At 35.7% G+C, this 14152-nt stretch overlaps 1 protein-coding gene across 12 annotated transcripts in view; it reads left to right on the top strand.

Moving 5' to 3' along the window:
* Nucleotides 1-14152, top strand: part of TCF12 (transcription factor 12) — a 391021-nt gene that overhangs the window by 307072 nt on the left and 69797 nt on the right. For 9 of the 12 annotated variants that reach the window (XM_033436993.2, XM_033436997.2, XM_033436996.2 and 6 more), the window contains 2 exons: nucleotides 709-844; nucleotides 4609-4661. In XM_033436993.2, coding sequence (XP_033292884.1) covers nucleotides 709-844; nucleotides 4609-4661 — 189 coding nt within the window. Of the gene's footprint in view, nucleotides 1-708; nucleotides 845-4608; nucleotides 4662-6400; nucleotides 6496-14152 lie in introns of those variants that run through there. The other 3 variants (XM_033436994.2, XM_033436999.2, XM_033437003.2) reach the window with 2 other exon arrangements.

The following is a 14152-nucleotide window of genomic DNA, read 5'->3' as shown; positions in this document are numbered from 1 at the left end:
AAAGAAACCATTGGAGGGACATGACTTAAGAGCAACTTTTACAGTAAAGAGTAACAGGGTGTGATTACTCTTAACCTCTCAGTATGAGCTAGCTAGCACAAATGGGTTGTTTAAATGTAGTGTTGAAAACTACTCTGCATTAATAAGGCCACATCTGGGGCATTATTCTCCATTCTACTTTGCAAGAGACTTTGACAAATGGAAAATCTAGAGGTCTGTATCAGGGATGGTGAGGAGGACATTCAAACCATGTCATGAGACACAGTTGAAGAAAACAGGAATGGCTAGTCTTGAAAATATTGGCACTCTTCAAACAATGAGAGCTTTCCAAAAAGGAAAAAAAAATGGAAAAAGAACAGAATTGACTACCTTTTGTGGTCATGAAAGCATTCAAGCAAAGGCTGAGTGGCCATTTTTCAAAAATGTTCTTGATTAAAGAGTGGAACTACATAGTAACTAAAGTATCTTTCAAACCTCAGAGTGTATGGATCTACATAATTACTAGAAAGCAGGAAACATGAGGATGGGGAAAAAGAGAAAATACAGGTTTAAACTAATGGTCTAATAAAATTCAAGTAAGTACTTAGATACTTCCTAAATTCAAGGGTTTGTTGAAGTTACTATAGATAGTTCAGGAGTGATGTCATTTTCAGATCTGGGTTCATAATCAATGAGAAGATAACTTGTTTTTTTGGCCTTGTTTTATAGTCTAGTCTCCTGAGACAAGATCTAGGGCTTGGAAGCCCAGCACAAATCTCTTCTTCAGGAAAACCTGGGACACCGTACTACTCATTCTCTGCCACAAGTTCCAGGAGAAGACCACTCCATGACTCTGCAGCACTTGGTAAGTGTATCACACAACAAACCCCATTTTACAAATGTTTCTTCCCTGCCCCACTCTCCCTTAGTCTATGCTTCTGGCTGTACTTTTAATTAGAAGAAATTTGGTTTCTTGGGTATCACGATGATATTGGGGCTTATTTACATAAAATAATATATCATATATTTAATAAAAATATTTTTATTTGGTCATCAGTATAAGAGGAACTGAATAGTGAAAAATGGAACTTTAACAATGGGATTAGTTTTTCCTCTTGTAATAAAAATGTCATGTACTAATATTAACACCTTATTCTTGACTAAAATTGATATAATGCTCAACAGTTTACAAAGTGGTTTTATAGTATACATTCTCATTTCAGCCATACAGCAGTCCTAGTAGTCAGTGGACATAATACTAGCTTTAACATAAAATTGAGGCTCAAAAGAGGACACATTCATATAACTAGAGGTGATTTATGCAGGATACAATTTAAGATTTTCTGACTCCAAGTCCAATGTTCTTTGCATATTAATTGCTTCCACTCCCCACTTTTTAAAAAACTGAGGTAAAATTAGCATAACAATTATCCATATTAAAGTGTACAATCCAGGGACATTTAGTATATTTACAAAACTGTACAGCCATCATCTCTAGCTCCAAAACATCACCTCAAAAGGAAACTCAGTAACTATCAAGCATGCAAATCTCATTTTCTTTAGCTTCCTTCTTTTATGTCTTATACATAGCCTAACCAGGCCAATCTGTTTTGTGTTGCTGCTTACAGCAAGCCTCAGGTATACTCTGACACCCTATCCAGTCAGTGTTTAAATGTGGGAATTTTTGGTTATTCTTACCAAAGAATTCTTTATATAAGAAAATTGAAGTTATAAAGCATGTTTATATTAAGGATAGACCAGCTTCTGAAATAAACATAGTCCACCAAAAGAAAGTATGTCCCAGTTATTTGTTCCACAAATACTTGTTGACACCCCTAATTTGTATGTCTACCTCTGTGAAACCTAAATTTTGGTAAAATATCCCTAGCCTTTGGGTCTAGAATATGCTTGAGGGTGTAAAAGGGCACAGTGATGGATTGTCATACTAGGCATAGAAAGCTCTGGTTAGATATGCCCACCTCTCAGTGTTATGGGTGGTTGAGTATATGTACTGTTAGCTCCGATGATTTAGACCACTGCACTCATTAAGGAAATGGTAAGTTAAAGTATCTTTTCTCCATCTCCACTTTTGTTTCCCACCAAATTAGTCAGGGTAAGAACATTCTTTTGAGTCTAGATGTGGCGGTGTCACTCTAGAAAAATATCTGTTAGTATGCTATGTGAGCGCACACTGTGATAAAAAGCACTAATATAGACCAGTATACTATTACTAAGAGTTCAAGGAGGAAATAAACTATTGGAATATTGAGGGCAGGGAGGGGGAGTGGATTTCATAAATACTCAAGCTTTCCAGAAATTAAAGCTTATATATTCTTCATTTTCATTTTGATTATGATAATGCTAGGTACTATGGATTATTTCTTCTATGCCAGGTACTGTGTATACATACTGTATCTTTACAAAAACTCTATGAGGTTATAGTATTAACGTCATGTTGCAAATAAGGAACCAAGACCCTGGAAGCTAAGTAACTTAGCCAAGCCTTGGTATCCAGGGAGGTGCACTCATCTCCTGGGTGAATACCGTTTAGTGGATTATTATTCCATTCTTTATTGTTATTTCTCAGTCTTAGACACTCTTTCTCGGCATTGCAGTTATCCATAAAATCTCTGAAAGGACTTCAGAGATAATCTACGCCAATCTTAGCATCTTCTCAAGCTATTTAGATGCTTTAGGAAATCAACATTCTGCAAAACAGTATCTAACTTATAATACTCTTGCCACAGTTTTTAATATAAACCTAGTAATAATGGCTAAAATTTATTGTGTCATTTTCTGTTAGGCACTTGCCTGAGCATCTTTCTGTATTATATTTATTGCAATAACTCCAGGAGGTTATTAGGTAACTGAAGTTCTAAGAGGTTAAGTAACTTGCCCAGGCTCACACAGCTGCTGTGTGATGGAGCTGAAATTTGAATCCAATCAGCTTACTCTCTTAACTATTACACTTTGAAACCTCCCAAAAGTGAACTCTGTATCCTAAGTTCATGATTTTGAATCCAACATTATTTATATAATTGTAGAGTGGCAGCTAATGATGAGATTAAAAATATAAAAGAAAAATTTCCATTCCCATGGCAGTGAAGAACTGTCCTTATCTAAACAGCAATGTATTCTACTGCTAACTACCCCAAAAGAGAGTGATGGGCTCCAGACTGATAGGAACAGTTCAGTTGACTCTCTTGGTATGTATGGAGTGTGGCTTTTGCTCAAGGGATACTATACTAGTTGTGAAAAGTTGGGTTTTAGAAAAGCCTCACAAAGAACAAAAATTTTGCCTGTAAGTTTTATAAATATAGAGTGTGCCAGATGTTGTTTATCTTTGGCACTTTTGTTTTAAGGAAATATAGGCTGCCTCTTGGGGTAGGGAATAGATGCTAATGAGTGTTTTTTTCCTCTTTTTATTGTATAAAATTTTCCATGTGCTACTTACAAAGTTGCTTTTTTAGCTTTGCAGCCTCCTGGGATATTCACTATAAAGATTCCCAGCCCCAATTTAAATGGGTTTCATTCTTTCTTAAACAACTGCATGTTTTATTGTCATATCATTTATGACCCAGGAAAATACCATTTTTACAGTTCTAATTTTTACAGTTTTCAAAAACATTGTAATTAACATCAGCCTTCTTATGCATTCTCTCTTCTTAATAGTGAACCCCTCTGAAAAATCCTGAATTTGATCCATTATTTGTGTACGATTGGAAAGGTGCAATTAACACCATTTTTTACAATAAATAAGATGAACAAGTATTAAATTTTACAGATAAGTAAAAGTAAAATACCAAGTAAGGTTGTTAGGCATATGAAAATATTCATATTCTCCATTATATTAATAAATAATTTGTGTCTTAGAAAGAAATATACTTTAGTTATTTCTTGGAAATAAATATAAATATCCAAGGATAAAATTGTATAATAATTAGTGCTGAAGTTGCAGTTTTAACCACACATTGTTAAAGTAAATGTTCTTATAGAATACTTATAGGATGATATCATACATGACAATGCCTGTATCTAATAGTTTATGTAGCATATCTCAGATATTATTATAACCTTAATTTTTCAGTTATTAAATTTTATTTCAAATTTTTAACATAATACCTTGTAGCATTAGCATTAGCTTTTAGTCTATTTAATATGCTTTTAAACCTAATTCTCAATGTGATATGAACACTAAATTTGTGTCTCTCTTAAGGAGTCATATTATTAAACTGACCTGTTGTACCAAATGCCCCTCTGCAAATGAGCTGAGATAAATGATGTAAAGTGCCTAATATGGAACCTTGCACATAATAGGTGCTTAAGAAATATTATTCCCTTTTCTCACACATGCTTATTGGTTTGTTATTTTCTTTCTTGTTTTACTTTGCTGTCATCTTCCCAAACTTATGGGATATGTATTTCAGAATATATCACTTCATTAGGCGTACCTGTTTTGCACTGGAACCAGTTAGAAAGAATGAGACCCCTATCCCTGTATTCCCTTACTTACTTCTAAATGCTGGAAGACAAGAAAGGTACTAGGAGGAAAAATTCTTTCCTGCTCATTTGAAGTCTGAAACTTTTCTAATATAAATGCTGATGAAATATACTGTTTCCCACGTGCAGATCCTTTGCAAGCAAAGAAAGTCAGAAAGGTGCCTCCTGGCTTGCCTTCTTCTGTAAGTACCCATTTTTTTTGACTTTGTGGTAAACAAACTGATATCACGTATTCAGTATCTGCTGGCTGTAAGGATACATTTGGTTGGTATCAGTAGGCACACTTCACATAGTAACTGTTCTCTACTTAATGGAATCACTGATTGAGTTAAATCCAAATTCAGTGTTAGGTTTTTAAGATTTCTCTTCAGTGATTTGTAGCTTACTCATACGCTTTTACTCCATGGCCCTGTCATCTGAATTCCCCTCTTGGGAAGAGGACTAGGCTGGTAGCTGTCAAAGAAGATCTCCTGTACAGGTCTTTTGATGTTTAATTAGTCATTATGTTGCTGAACAGGAGGACAGACAGAGATTAATAGCTGAGAATCTTAGAAATTTACATTTGTAATAATCCCAATGGAGCTAAAGACATTAAGATTCGGAGGACATGTTCGGCTCAGCTTGCCTCAGTAGGACTGAGGTTATTAATATGCATAAATCACCAAGTCAGATGTTCATTGTGAAGCCCTTGTGGATTTTAAAGCCTTCATTAAGCCTTTCCTAACTTCAGCCTAGCATCAGGAAAGCTTTCAAGCAGCTAGTTTGTTGATCCCTCTTTGCTCAAAAATGTATCCTTTGAGAATAAAGAGCTTTCATGAAGGAGGTTGGAAAGGTTTGGTGAACAACCGTTAATGGCCATGATAATCAAATGCTGTAGGGGTGTTTGTGCTATTAAGTATACTTTATTCTGTTAAAGAGTAAAAGTATTTGTAAATGAACCTATATCATAAATCCACCTACAATTTAAAAATCCCTGGTGTGAAGAGGGAAGATTTTTTTTCCTCTCCCTTTTCTTAGAACAAATGGGGAGTGGGGCTTTTGGATTGAGGCCCCATGCCTTGTAGGGTACATCTCTTTGTTGTGTAAATGGATGTTGGCCTTTTATTTGGCAGTACTTAACACATGGGCGCAGGTGCTGCTGGATGAGTCACAGCTCATCGAAGTATACACTGAATGGAATATCTGGCTTGGCAAGTAGTAATCTAGAAGGAGCAGCATGGGTCTTGAGGTTTTTATTTTTTATTAAGGCTGAAGTAGAGATACCATCTTTTTGGTTGTTTGCCTTCCTTCTTTCCTATGTTCTTCCCCCTCCTTCTCTTCCATGTGATACATGAAAACTCAAATTTGAAATCCTCTTTGAAACTCACTTCCAGATGGATCTGAGTTTTATGCAGCCTAAGGCAGCTGTGCTCTGAACCTGCAGCTTACCTGGAAGGTTGGATTGCAGCTGCAGGCATTCTTAAAAGCTTTTGCTTGCATAAGCACTTGGACCCACTAGAGGCTGAATAGCTGCTTGATAAACAAAATGAACACAATGCCTCAAATCATTATTCCCAAAGACAGGATTTTTTTTTCAGCGACAGCTAAAAATAGTTGGGCAATTTACATTTTAACAGTTGTGTGCTGTGCAGGGGTAGGTGGTTCAACAGCATAACATGATTTCTGCTAGATTAACGGAAGTCATATTTAAAACTGACAGAACAGCTAAAACATGTAACTGCGATTTTTTTGGTAATTTGTTACTATAATTCTATGAGAGTAATAGAAGTTAAATTACATATTAATATTTAGTATAACTGCACAGGTTTTAAAAATACCAGATTAGTAAATGAAAAATTCATCTCATTTCTTTGCCTGACATTAATTTTAAGAAACAGTATATTTTTGTTGTTTCATAGTTCTTTCATTTTTAAAACAAAAGGGCAAAATGGACAGAACAACCTGGAAAAAGAATAAACACTGGAGGTCACCAGTGTTCCTTGCAATCCTAATCAAAACAGCATTCACTACCTGGAGGTAATTCTCTGTATTGTCTCAGGTGTTAAGGATGAGCCAAGGAGAGGGGGAAAGCCAGTGAATTCTCATGAAACTGATTTCTTTGAGAACCATTAGAAAATTTCACAAGTCAAGCCTACTTATATATTGTATTACTAGCTTCTTTACTTGGGATTTATTAGATATTTGTATAGAAAATATTAGAAATTATTTTCAATTCTGTACTTAACATCAGCAGCAAACATGATCATACTGCTTTGAAACCATGCTGAAAATAGTATTTAAATGTATTGAATGTTATTAAGGATATATAAATGATAAATGCATTTTAATTAGAAGCATATTTTAGATTAACTGCTGTGTTGAAATCTCAGGTTTTTAAAAGAGAGTTTTTTTAAACTTTAAAAACTGGTACTTTGATAAATAATACCAAAATAATAAACTGAGAACACTTATTGTTACACTACTTACCTTTTCAGTGTCTAAAACAAATGGAATTTAAAGTAATGGTTTTCTATTTGGATGCTTTTACTGAAATATATGTAATTCATAGGGCTTTATCAATGTGAATTATTTTTTAAAAATGGGTATAAAAATGAAAATGGACTATGTATATTTTATTTCATGATCATTTGAATATCCTACTTCCCAAACTAGAAACTTGACCGTAACATCTCAGATTTCACAGTTTGCTGCTTGTGCAGTCAACCTTTAGTCATCTGTAAAATACATGTTACCTTTACTAAAAAAAGAGTGAAAGAGCTAGGTTGGTAACTGCTCACACCACTACAGAGAACAACAGGCAGTGTTACTTAACATGCAAAGCCATGATAATCTACATAATTTGACCATAGACCATTGGTTAGAGGCCCTTTCTTTTTCTAATACATGATATGTATTTAGGTATCATAATTACAAACCTCAGCTCCCCTATTCCTCACTGCAGAACAACTGAATGGTAACTTCTGTCTGGATGAAGGTCCGATAACGGTGTATTGACATTCTTAAAGCTGTATGGTCACTAAGGTTAAGAAAATGGTCTGTTCAAATCTGCTGGCTTAGTTATTGATTGATTGTATGACCCTGGACTTGTCAGTCAGCCTTAGGAAATTTGAACTGGGAAATCTAAAGTTCCTTTCAGGTCTAAAATGTTACATTCTTAGGGTTTTAAAATTAATATGCTCTATACATAACCAAAAGGTGTAATGGGCATAGTTTTCTTCCTACCGATGAAAAAATGGTGTTCTTTAAGCACATTACATTTTCCACTTGTTTCTCTAGACAGGTTGAAATATTGAACAAAGTGAACTTCTGTAGCAGCAACAGTAGAGCGATGCCTGGACATTGAATTCAAACATACAAGCACACCATCATTGCCTGCAGGGAACTAGTGTGAGAAACAAGCATTTAGTGAATTAATTACGTGTATTTCAGTGAGGCAAGTAAAGGTGTGCACCAAGTACTCTGGAAACATAGAGTAGGTAGAACTAACTCTGCCTTGGGAAGTACTAATGGCCTCAGGAGTTGACATTTGAACTCTGTCTGGGAAGATTAGTAGCAGTCGATACAGGTAAAAGGCATAGACATGTAAAAAAATAAACACACTCTCAGGCCACATCTAGAAGTACAGCATTATTGAGTTCTGTACCAAATATAACCTTTATGCTTTTCCTATAGCAGACCCGCTCTCCCACTCCAGAGGAAGATTGAGGAACACATAAGACCAGCTCAGATATGAAAAGAGATAAATTGTCATAGCAGTCTACCCTGGATAAAAGCCTAAAGTCTCCTGGCCTGTAGATAATAGGAGGCATTTGTAGTTGTTAAGATTATCTGGGAGTCTTTCTGAAGGTATGGGTGTGCTTTGACTTTGCAGGATGTTTTCTTTCCTTTTTAGGGCTCCTGAACCTCCCCTCTCCTTCTCTAACCACCAACTCTAGTCTTTGTTCTTCGTATATACACAAGCTGTTTTTCATCTCTATCAAATTTTTACTGAGATAAAACATTTAAGGAAATTTTGAAACACTGGGTAGGGATTGCGAGCAACTGTGATTTTTCTCCTAGTAATTTGTGGGAAAAAGTGAAACATTTGCATTATATTTGTTAGCATCCGTTACAGCCTCAATTTCACTGTGTTAGAGTAACACATATCTTACATGTGTGAGCATCTGTGCTAACCATTATCTGTATCATCTTAATCTTTAATCTTCACCACACCAATCTGTAAGATAACTAATATCCTCTTCTTACAGATGAGGAAATTGAGACTCAGAAATATTAAGTAACTTGCCCAAGATTACACATACAGCCAAAGATTACAACCTAATTTAATATAGAAGACCATTTTCTTTTTCTTTTGAATGTTAAAACATGTTGTGTATCTTGGTGTACTCATAAGGTATCTTGGTTAGTATATTAAATTTAAAACAGTTTATTCTGTCAGTTATGTTTTTCTTGATCAAATTTATTAATTGCTTTGTTGTTTAAAGACCTACCACCATCTTGAAAGGATGACGTAGAAAAGCACAGACTTCCTAGTCAGGCAGATGGGTTTTTATCTGGCCTCAGCTGCTTTTTGTTTCGTAACCTTAGAGAAATTGCTTTTAAGTTCTCTGAACACGAAATTTCTGTTTGTAAAAGGAGATAGTAATGTTTATCTCAAGTGTTAGTATGAGGGTATTATGTGCCTTACATGTGCCTAGTATATAATAGACACTCAGTAAATGTTCTTTCTTTATTTTTTTCTAGTTCCTACCACTATAGCCTGCAATTTAAAGGAATTTTAGCATTTCATGTTTACCGTTTTTTTTTTTTCTTGGCTGTGCCTCATGGCTTATGGGATTTTAGTTCCCCGACCAGGGATCAAACCCGGGCCCTTGGCAGTGAGAGCGTGTGAGTCCTAACCACTGGACCACCAGGGAATTCCCATACCATATTTTGTTGAAAAGCAAGGAAAAGTTTGAAAACATAAGGAAAGATAAATATTATGGTAAAAAAAAGTATTTACTTGCATATGTAATGTATGTGCCTGGCACATAGTGAGTAGTAAATTGTAGCTGCTATTGTTGTTAAGAAAGCATTCATTTTCAGAAAAGGAACTTATAGAAGGAGGAAAAATTGATTGAATTAATTCCTGCCTAGAATTCATACTAATTAGTTTTGTCTTCTGAACTATCAAGAGTCTATGCTTTTTTTTTCCTTTATTTTGTCATTGGTTGAACATCTTTATGGTCCTCTAAAGCATTTCTCAGATGGAGGGAAGTTTCTTTGTTCTTTATTTCTTAACTTGATGTTATATAGTATTTCCAAACATAGATCTTTTTTAAAAAATGCCTGCAGAAAATGCAGAATCCTGAAGAAAGAAGCAAGACACTTCCAAGATTTTTATCACCAGCAAAGTAAATATCTATACAGATTTCAGAATACCTTTATATCCAAGTTGTGATCTTGTTCAGTAGCATTTGAAAACATCTTTTGAACATCATCATGCTCTGCATCAAGATGGCATGTCTTATTCATTTTTTTTTAAATTAATTTATTTATTTTTGGCTACGTTGGGTCTTTTGTTGCTGCACATAGGCTTTCTCTAGTTGCGGCCAGCGGGGGCTACTCTTTGTTGCGGTGCCCAGGCTTCTCATTGCGGTGGCTTCTCTTGTTACAGAGCACGAGCTCTAGGCGCGCAGGCTTCAGTAGCTGTGGCACACGAACTCAGAAGTTGTGGCTCGTGGGCTCTAGAGCGCAGGCTCAGTAGTTGTGGTGCACGGGTTTAGTTGCTCCGCGGCATGTGAGATCTTCCTGGACCAGGGCTCAAACCTGTGTCCCCTGCATTGGCAGGCGGATTCTTAACCACTGCGCCACCAGGGAAGTCCGGCATGTCTTCTTCATTTTGAACATAACTGGTTTATAGTCCCACACATAGGCTGATGACACAATCTCTTTGTTTCTTAGTCAAATATCATGCTAGTCTTTGTCCTCTGTCTTTAAGTGTGTATATATTATCCCACAAAAGCTGTAATAGTTTGTCAGATACTTGCTTTAATTTTTTTGAGAGTTTGAGAGTTAAACTCTCAAAGTATATTTTACCTCCCTACCCATCATGAAAAAATTTTTTTATGATTCTTCCCTCACAAGGAACTTTATTGTTTCTGAGATAAATCAAAGCAGCTTAGACACCACCTTTTCTTGCTTTGCTGCATACAGGTACAGAGCTCTGTAGCCTTTGAATTGGTAATTGACTATAGTTTAGGAAATGACCTTCCTTTCTGCCAAATGTTTGTAGGATTTTATTTTGTTGGGAATGGCTTTTTTTAATTAATGTGGATTTTTTGTCATTTTTAGTATTAAATTTTCTATTTTAGGGACACCCCTTGAGATAATTGGAGATATTCTGAGGTGTTTCTAAATCACAAAGACCACTAAACATGTACCGTGATCTAGCATTTTCATGTACATACTAAATATAATTAGTAAGAATATTAAATAGAAAAGTCAGAATATTAAATTTTGAGGGTGGCTAAAGTGAGGATTTTTTTTAAAATAGGAAAGAGAGGACAGATACAACTTCCTGGGGCTGATATAAATGAATAACTTGGAAAAGTACCACTTGAAAGATTAGTGGTTATCTGAACCAGTAAGAAAAAGGTCAAGGGTAGAACTGTAGAGATATTGTTACCTCCAGTTTATCCACAAAAATAGTGAGATAAGCTACAAATGTATCTGTGGGAGTGTTCTGTGGGAGTGTTCTGTGGAAGTTATTAGGAAGCTAGGGTAGCAGTGTATTTGTAGACAATTATCCGAGACCCTTAACTAGCAAGAATCCTAGTTGATTCTAGAATAAACAGTATTTACATGCAGCACCAGCTTAAGCTAAACTTCATAAAGTGAACACTCCAGTTCCTGAACATGAGTGGGAATAGATATTTGCTTAGCTCCTTTAGCAGACAAGCCCATAGGGTGCACAACAACTAGGTACTTAAGGGTTTCTTATTTCGAACTGTTAGATAAGCTGTCTCTGTTTGAAGGCTACCTTGATATAAAATTTCCAAACAGACTGATTCTTTCTCTGACCTTACAGGTCATTCTAGCAGGAAAATCTTAGTACCTAAAGCGAATGGTTCTATAATCCATTCCAAACTCATATTCAGTTTGGTCATTGAATGAAAGATTTTCTTCATACATTAATAAGAAGAAATAGCCACTGTTTATGCTGACAGTAACTACTGTTCAGAACAGTGTCAGACTTGTATCAGTGTAGATAATGGGCTTTTAATCCATAGTTCTAAGATGTTGGTTTTTTGTAACAAGCCAGTCCATCTTTGATCTGATTTCAAGTCAAAAAAAAAAAAAAAAAAGGAAAAGTTACCAGCGAGCAAGTCTTCTGTATGTTTGTACTGATGTGATGGTACAACCACAGTGATATTTGTTATTTTCTGACCTTTCTATTTCTTTTTAAAGAAGGAAGAACATGGCTGAATTTCAGAACCAGCTTTTACGATTTATTGAACTCCTCAGCTGTTATATTTTAGATCTTTGAGACTTTACAAACCAGATGTAGGATAAGCCCCAATGTGTGTGTGTGTGTGTGTGTGTGTGTGTGTAATTTGTATGGTTTTTAAAGGATATGTGGTTGAATTCTATAAATGCTTTCAGACGTTAAGCCCACTGTTTTGTCATTCAGCATCAGTAGAACCATGAAGTTTTTTTGTTTCGTTTTTTATCTAATACAATTTTTTCAAGTATAGGAAAGAAGGAATAAATTAAGAAACTCCAGGTTTCTTAATTTAAGCCCCAAGTTTGGGGCTCTGGATTTCATTCTAGGTTAGGGAAGGCATTTATATCCTAAGTAATTTGCTGACATGAAATTTGCCATCGCCGATATTTCCTTTGTTTAACCAGTGATGATTTTAGTTTGAAAAGTCATTTAGTGTACTTGTATGATAACTAATTTCAAGGAGTGTAATCTATGCTATATAGATAAGTTCATACTTAGACTTCTAAGCAGTTTAAAAACACTACTAGTTCCAAGATAGTTCCTTATTTCTCCCGTGTTTGTATTCTTTGAATAGATTTTTAAACAAGTTTTTTTTTTTTTGGATTGCACCAGGTCTAATTTGTGGCAGGCGGGCTCCTTAGCTGTGGCTTGCAGGCTCCTTAGTGTGGCATACAAACTCTTAGTTGCAGCATGCATGTGGGATCTAGGTCCCTGACCAGGGATTGAACCCCAGCCCCCTGCATTGGGAGTGCAGAGTCCTAACCACTGCACTACCAGGGAAGTCCGATTTTAAACAAATTTTAAAGTGTTAGCCCTTCAAAGTTTTTGTCTTTTTTATTATCTGCATTTAATTTAAGACATAACCCAATATATCTATAATATGACAACATTTTATTAATTTTCAAAAGTAATTTGGTTCTAGAAATTGTTTCTGGAAAATTTGCTAGAATCTGCTATCTCTTTCTTATAGCCTATATTTCTACTCTTCCTCAGTGTGCTAGACCAGGAGTCAGCAAACTTTATGTAAAGGGTTCTGTTGTCAATCTGCTCAGCTTTGTGAGTCAGACAGTCTCTGTCACAACTATTCAGCTCTGCTATTGGAATGTGAAAGCAGCCACAGATGATACATAAATGAATGGGCATGACTGTGTTCCAGTAAAACTTTATTTGTAAAATCAGGTGGTAAACCTGATTTGGCCCACAACTATAATTTGCCAACCTCTGCATTAGACTTAAAGACCATAAGTGTATGCCTAGAGTAGATATATTCTTACCTTCTTCATAAATATACTTCCCGTGAAAAACAGACCCAAAGAGAAACAAAATAAAAGCCTGTTTTTTGTTTGTTTGTTTTTTAGATCCATTACATGATATTCATTAGTCCCTTCATCATTTCCTTAAGGCCCTAGGCACATTGATAGAAACTTTCCAGGACAGTTATTTGCCTTAAAATGTACCTGACTAGGATGGTGGAAGAACCTCAATATATAAAGTGAATGCTACGAAGTCATAATTTTTCTAGGATTTAAATGTCACATTAGGTAATAATATGCAGAAGTTTATGACATCAAAAATAAGTCCACATAGAGATATATTAGAAAATGTTTATTTGAAACAATTGGGTTTAAAGTATTTAAATAATTTGACTTTGATATAAACAATTCTATTATAATTTTTTCCTTGAACTTATATATACATGTGCCTAATCACCATCTTTTATCCTGGTCCAACTTCCTCATAGAACCCAAAGCTAAAAAAGTCGTTCCTAGCAGCTTGAGAATCAGTTCCAACCCATGTATGATTGTGAGACAGATTCTGTTGAAACACGTGACATGTCTCTCTAAACCTAAAAGCTTCATTCAAAACTTAAGAGAGGAGGGCTTCCCTGGTGGCGCAGTGGTTGAGAGTCCGCCTGCCGATGCGCAGGGGACACGGGTTCCTGCCCCGGTCCGGGAAGATCCCACATGCTGCGGAGCGGCTGGGCCCGTGAGCCATGGCCTCTGAGCCTGCGCGTCCGGAGCCTGTGCTCTGCAACGGGAGAGGCCACAGCAGTGAGAGGCCCGCGTACCGCAAAAAAAAAAAAAAAAAAACTTAAGAGAATCTTCACTTAGATGACTAGAAAACTCACAATCTCTATAAATTTAAGTGAATATTTATGGTTCTTATTTAGTTTTTTTTTTTTAGTTT

The sequence above is a fragment of the Orcinus orca genome, chromosome 2, assembly GCF_937001465.1.
Source record: "Orcinus orca chromosome 2, mOrcOrc1.1, whole genome shotgun sequence".
Classification (NCBI taxonomy): domain Eukaryota; kingdom Metazoa; phylum Chordata; class Mammalia; order Artiodactyla; family Delphinidae; genus Orcinus; species Orcinus orca.
Note: the sequence above shows the minus strand (reverse complement) of the source record. Positions and strands in the feature narration are given on the sequence as shown.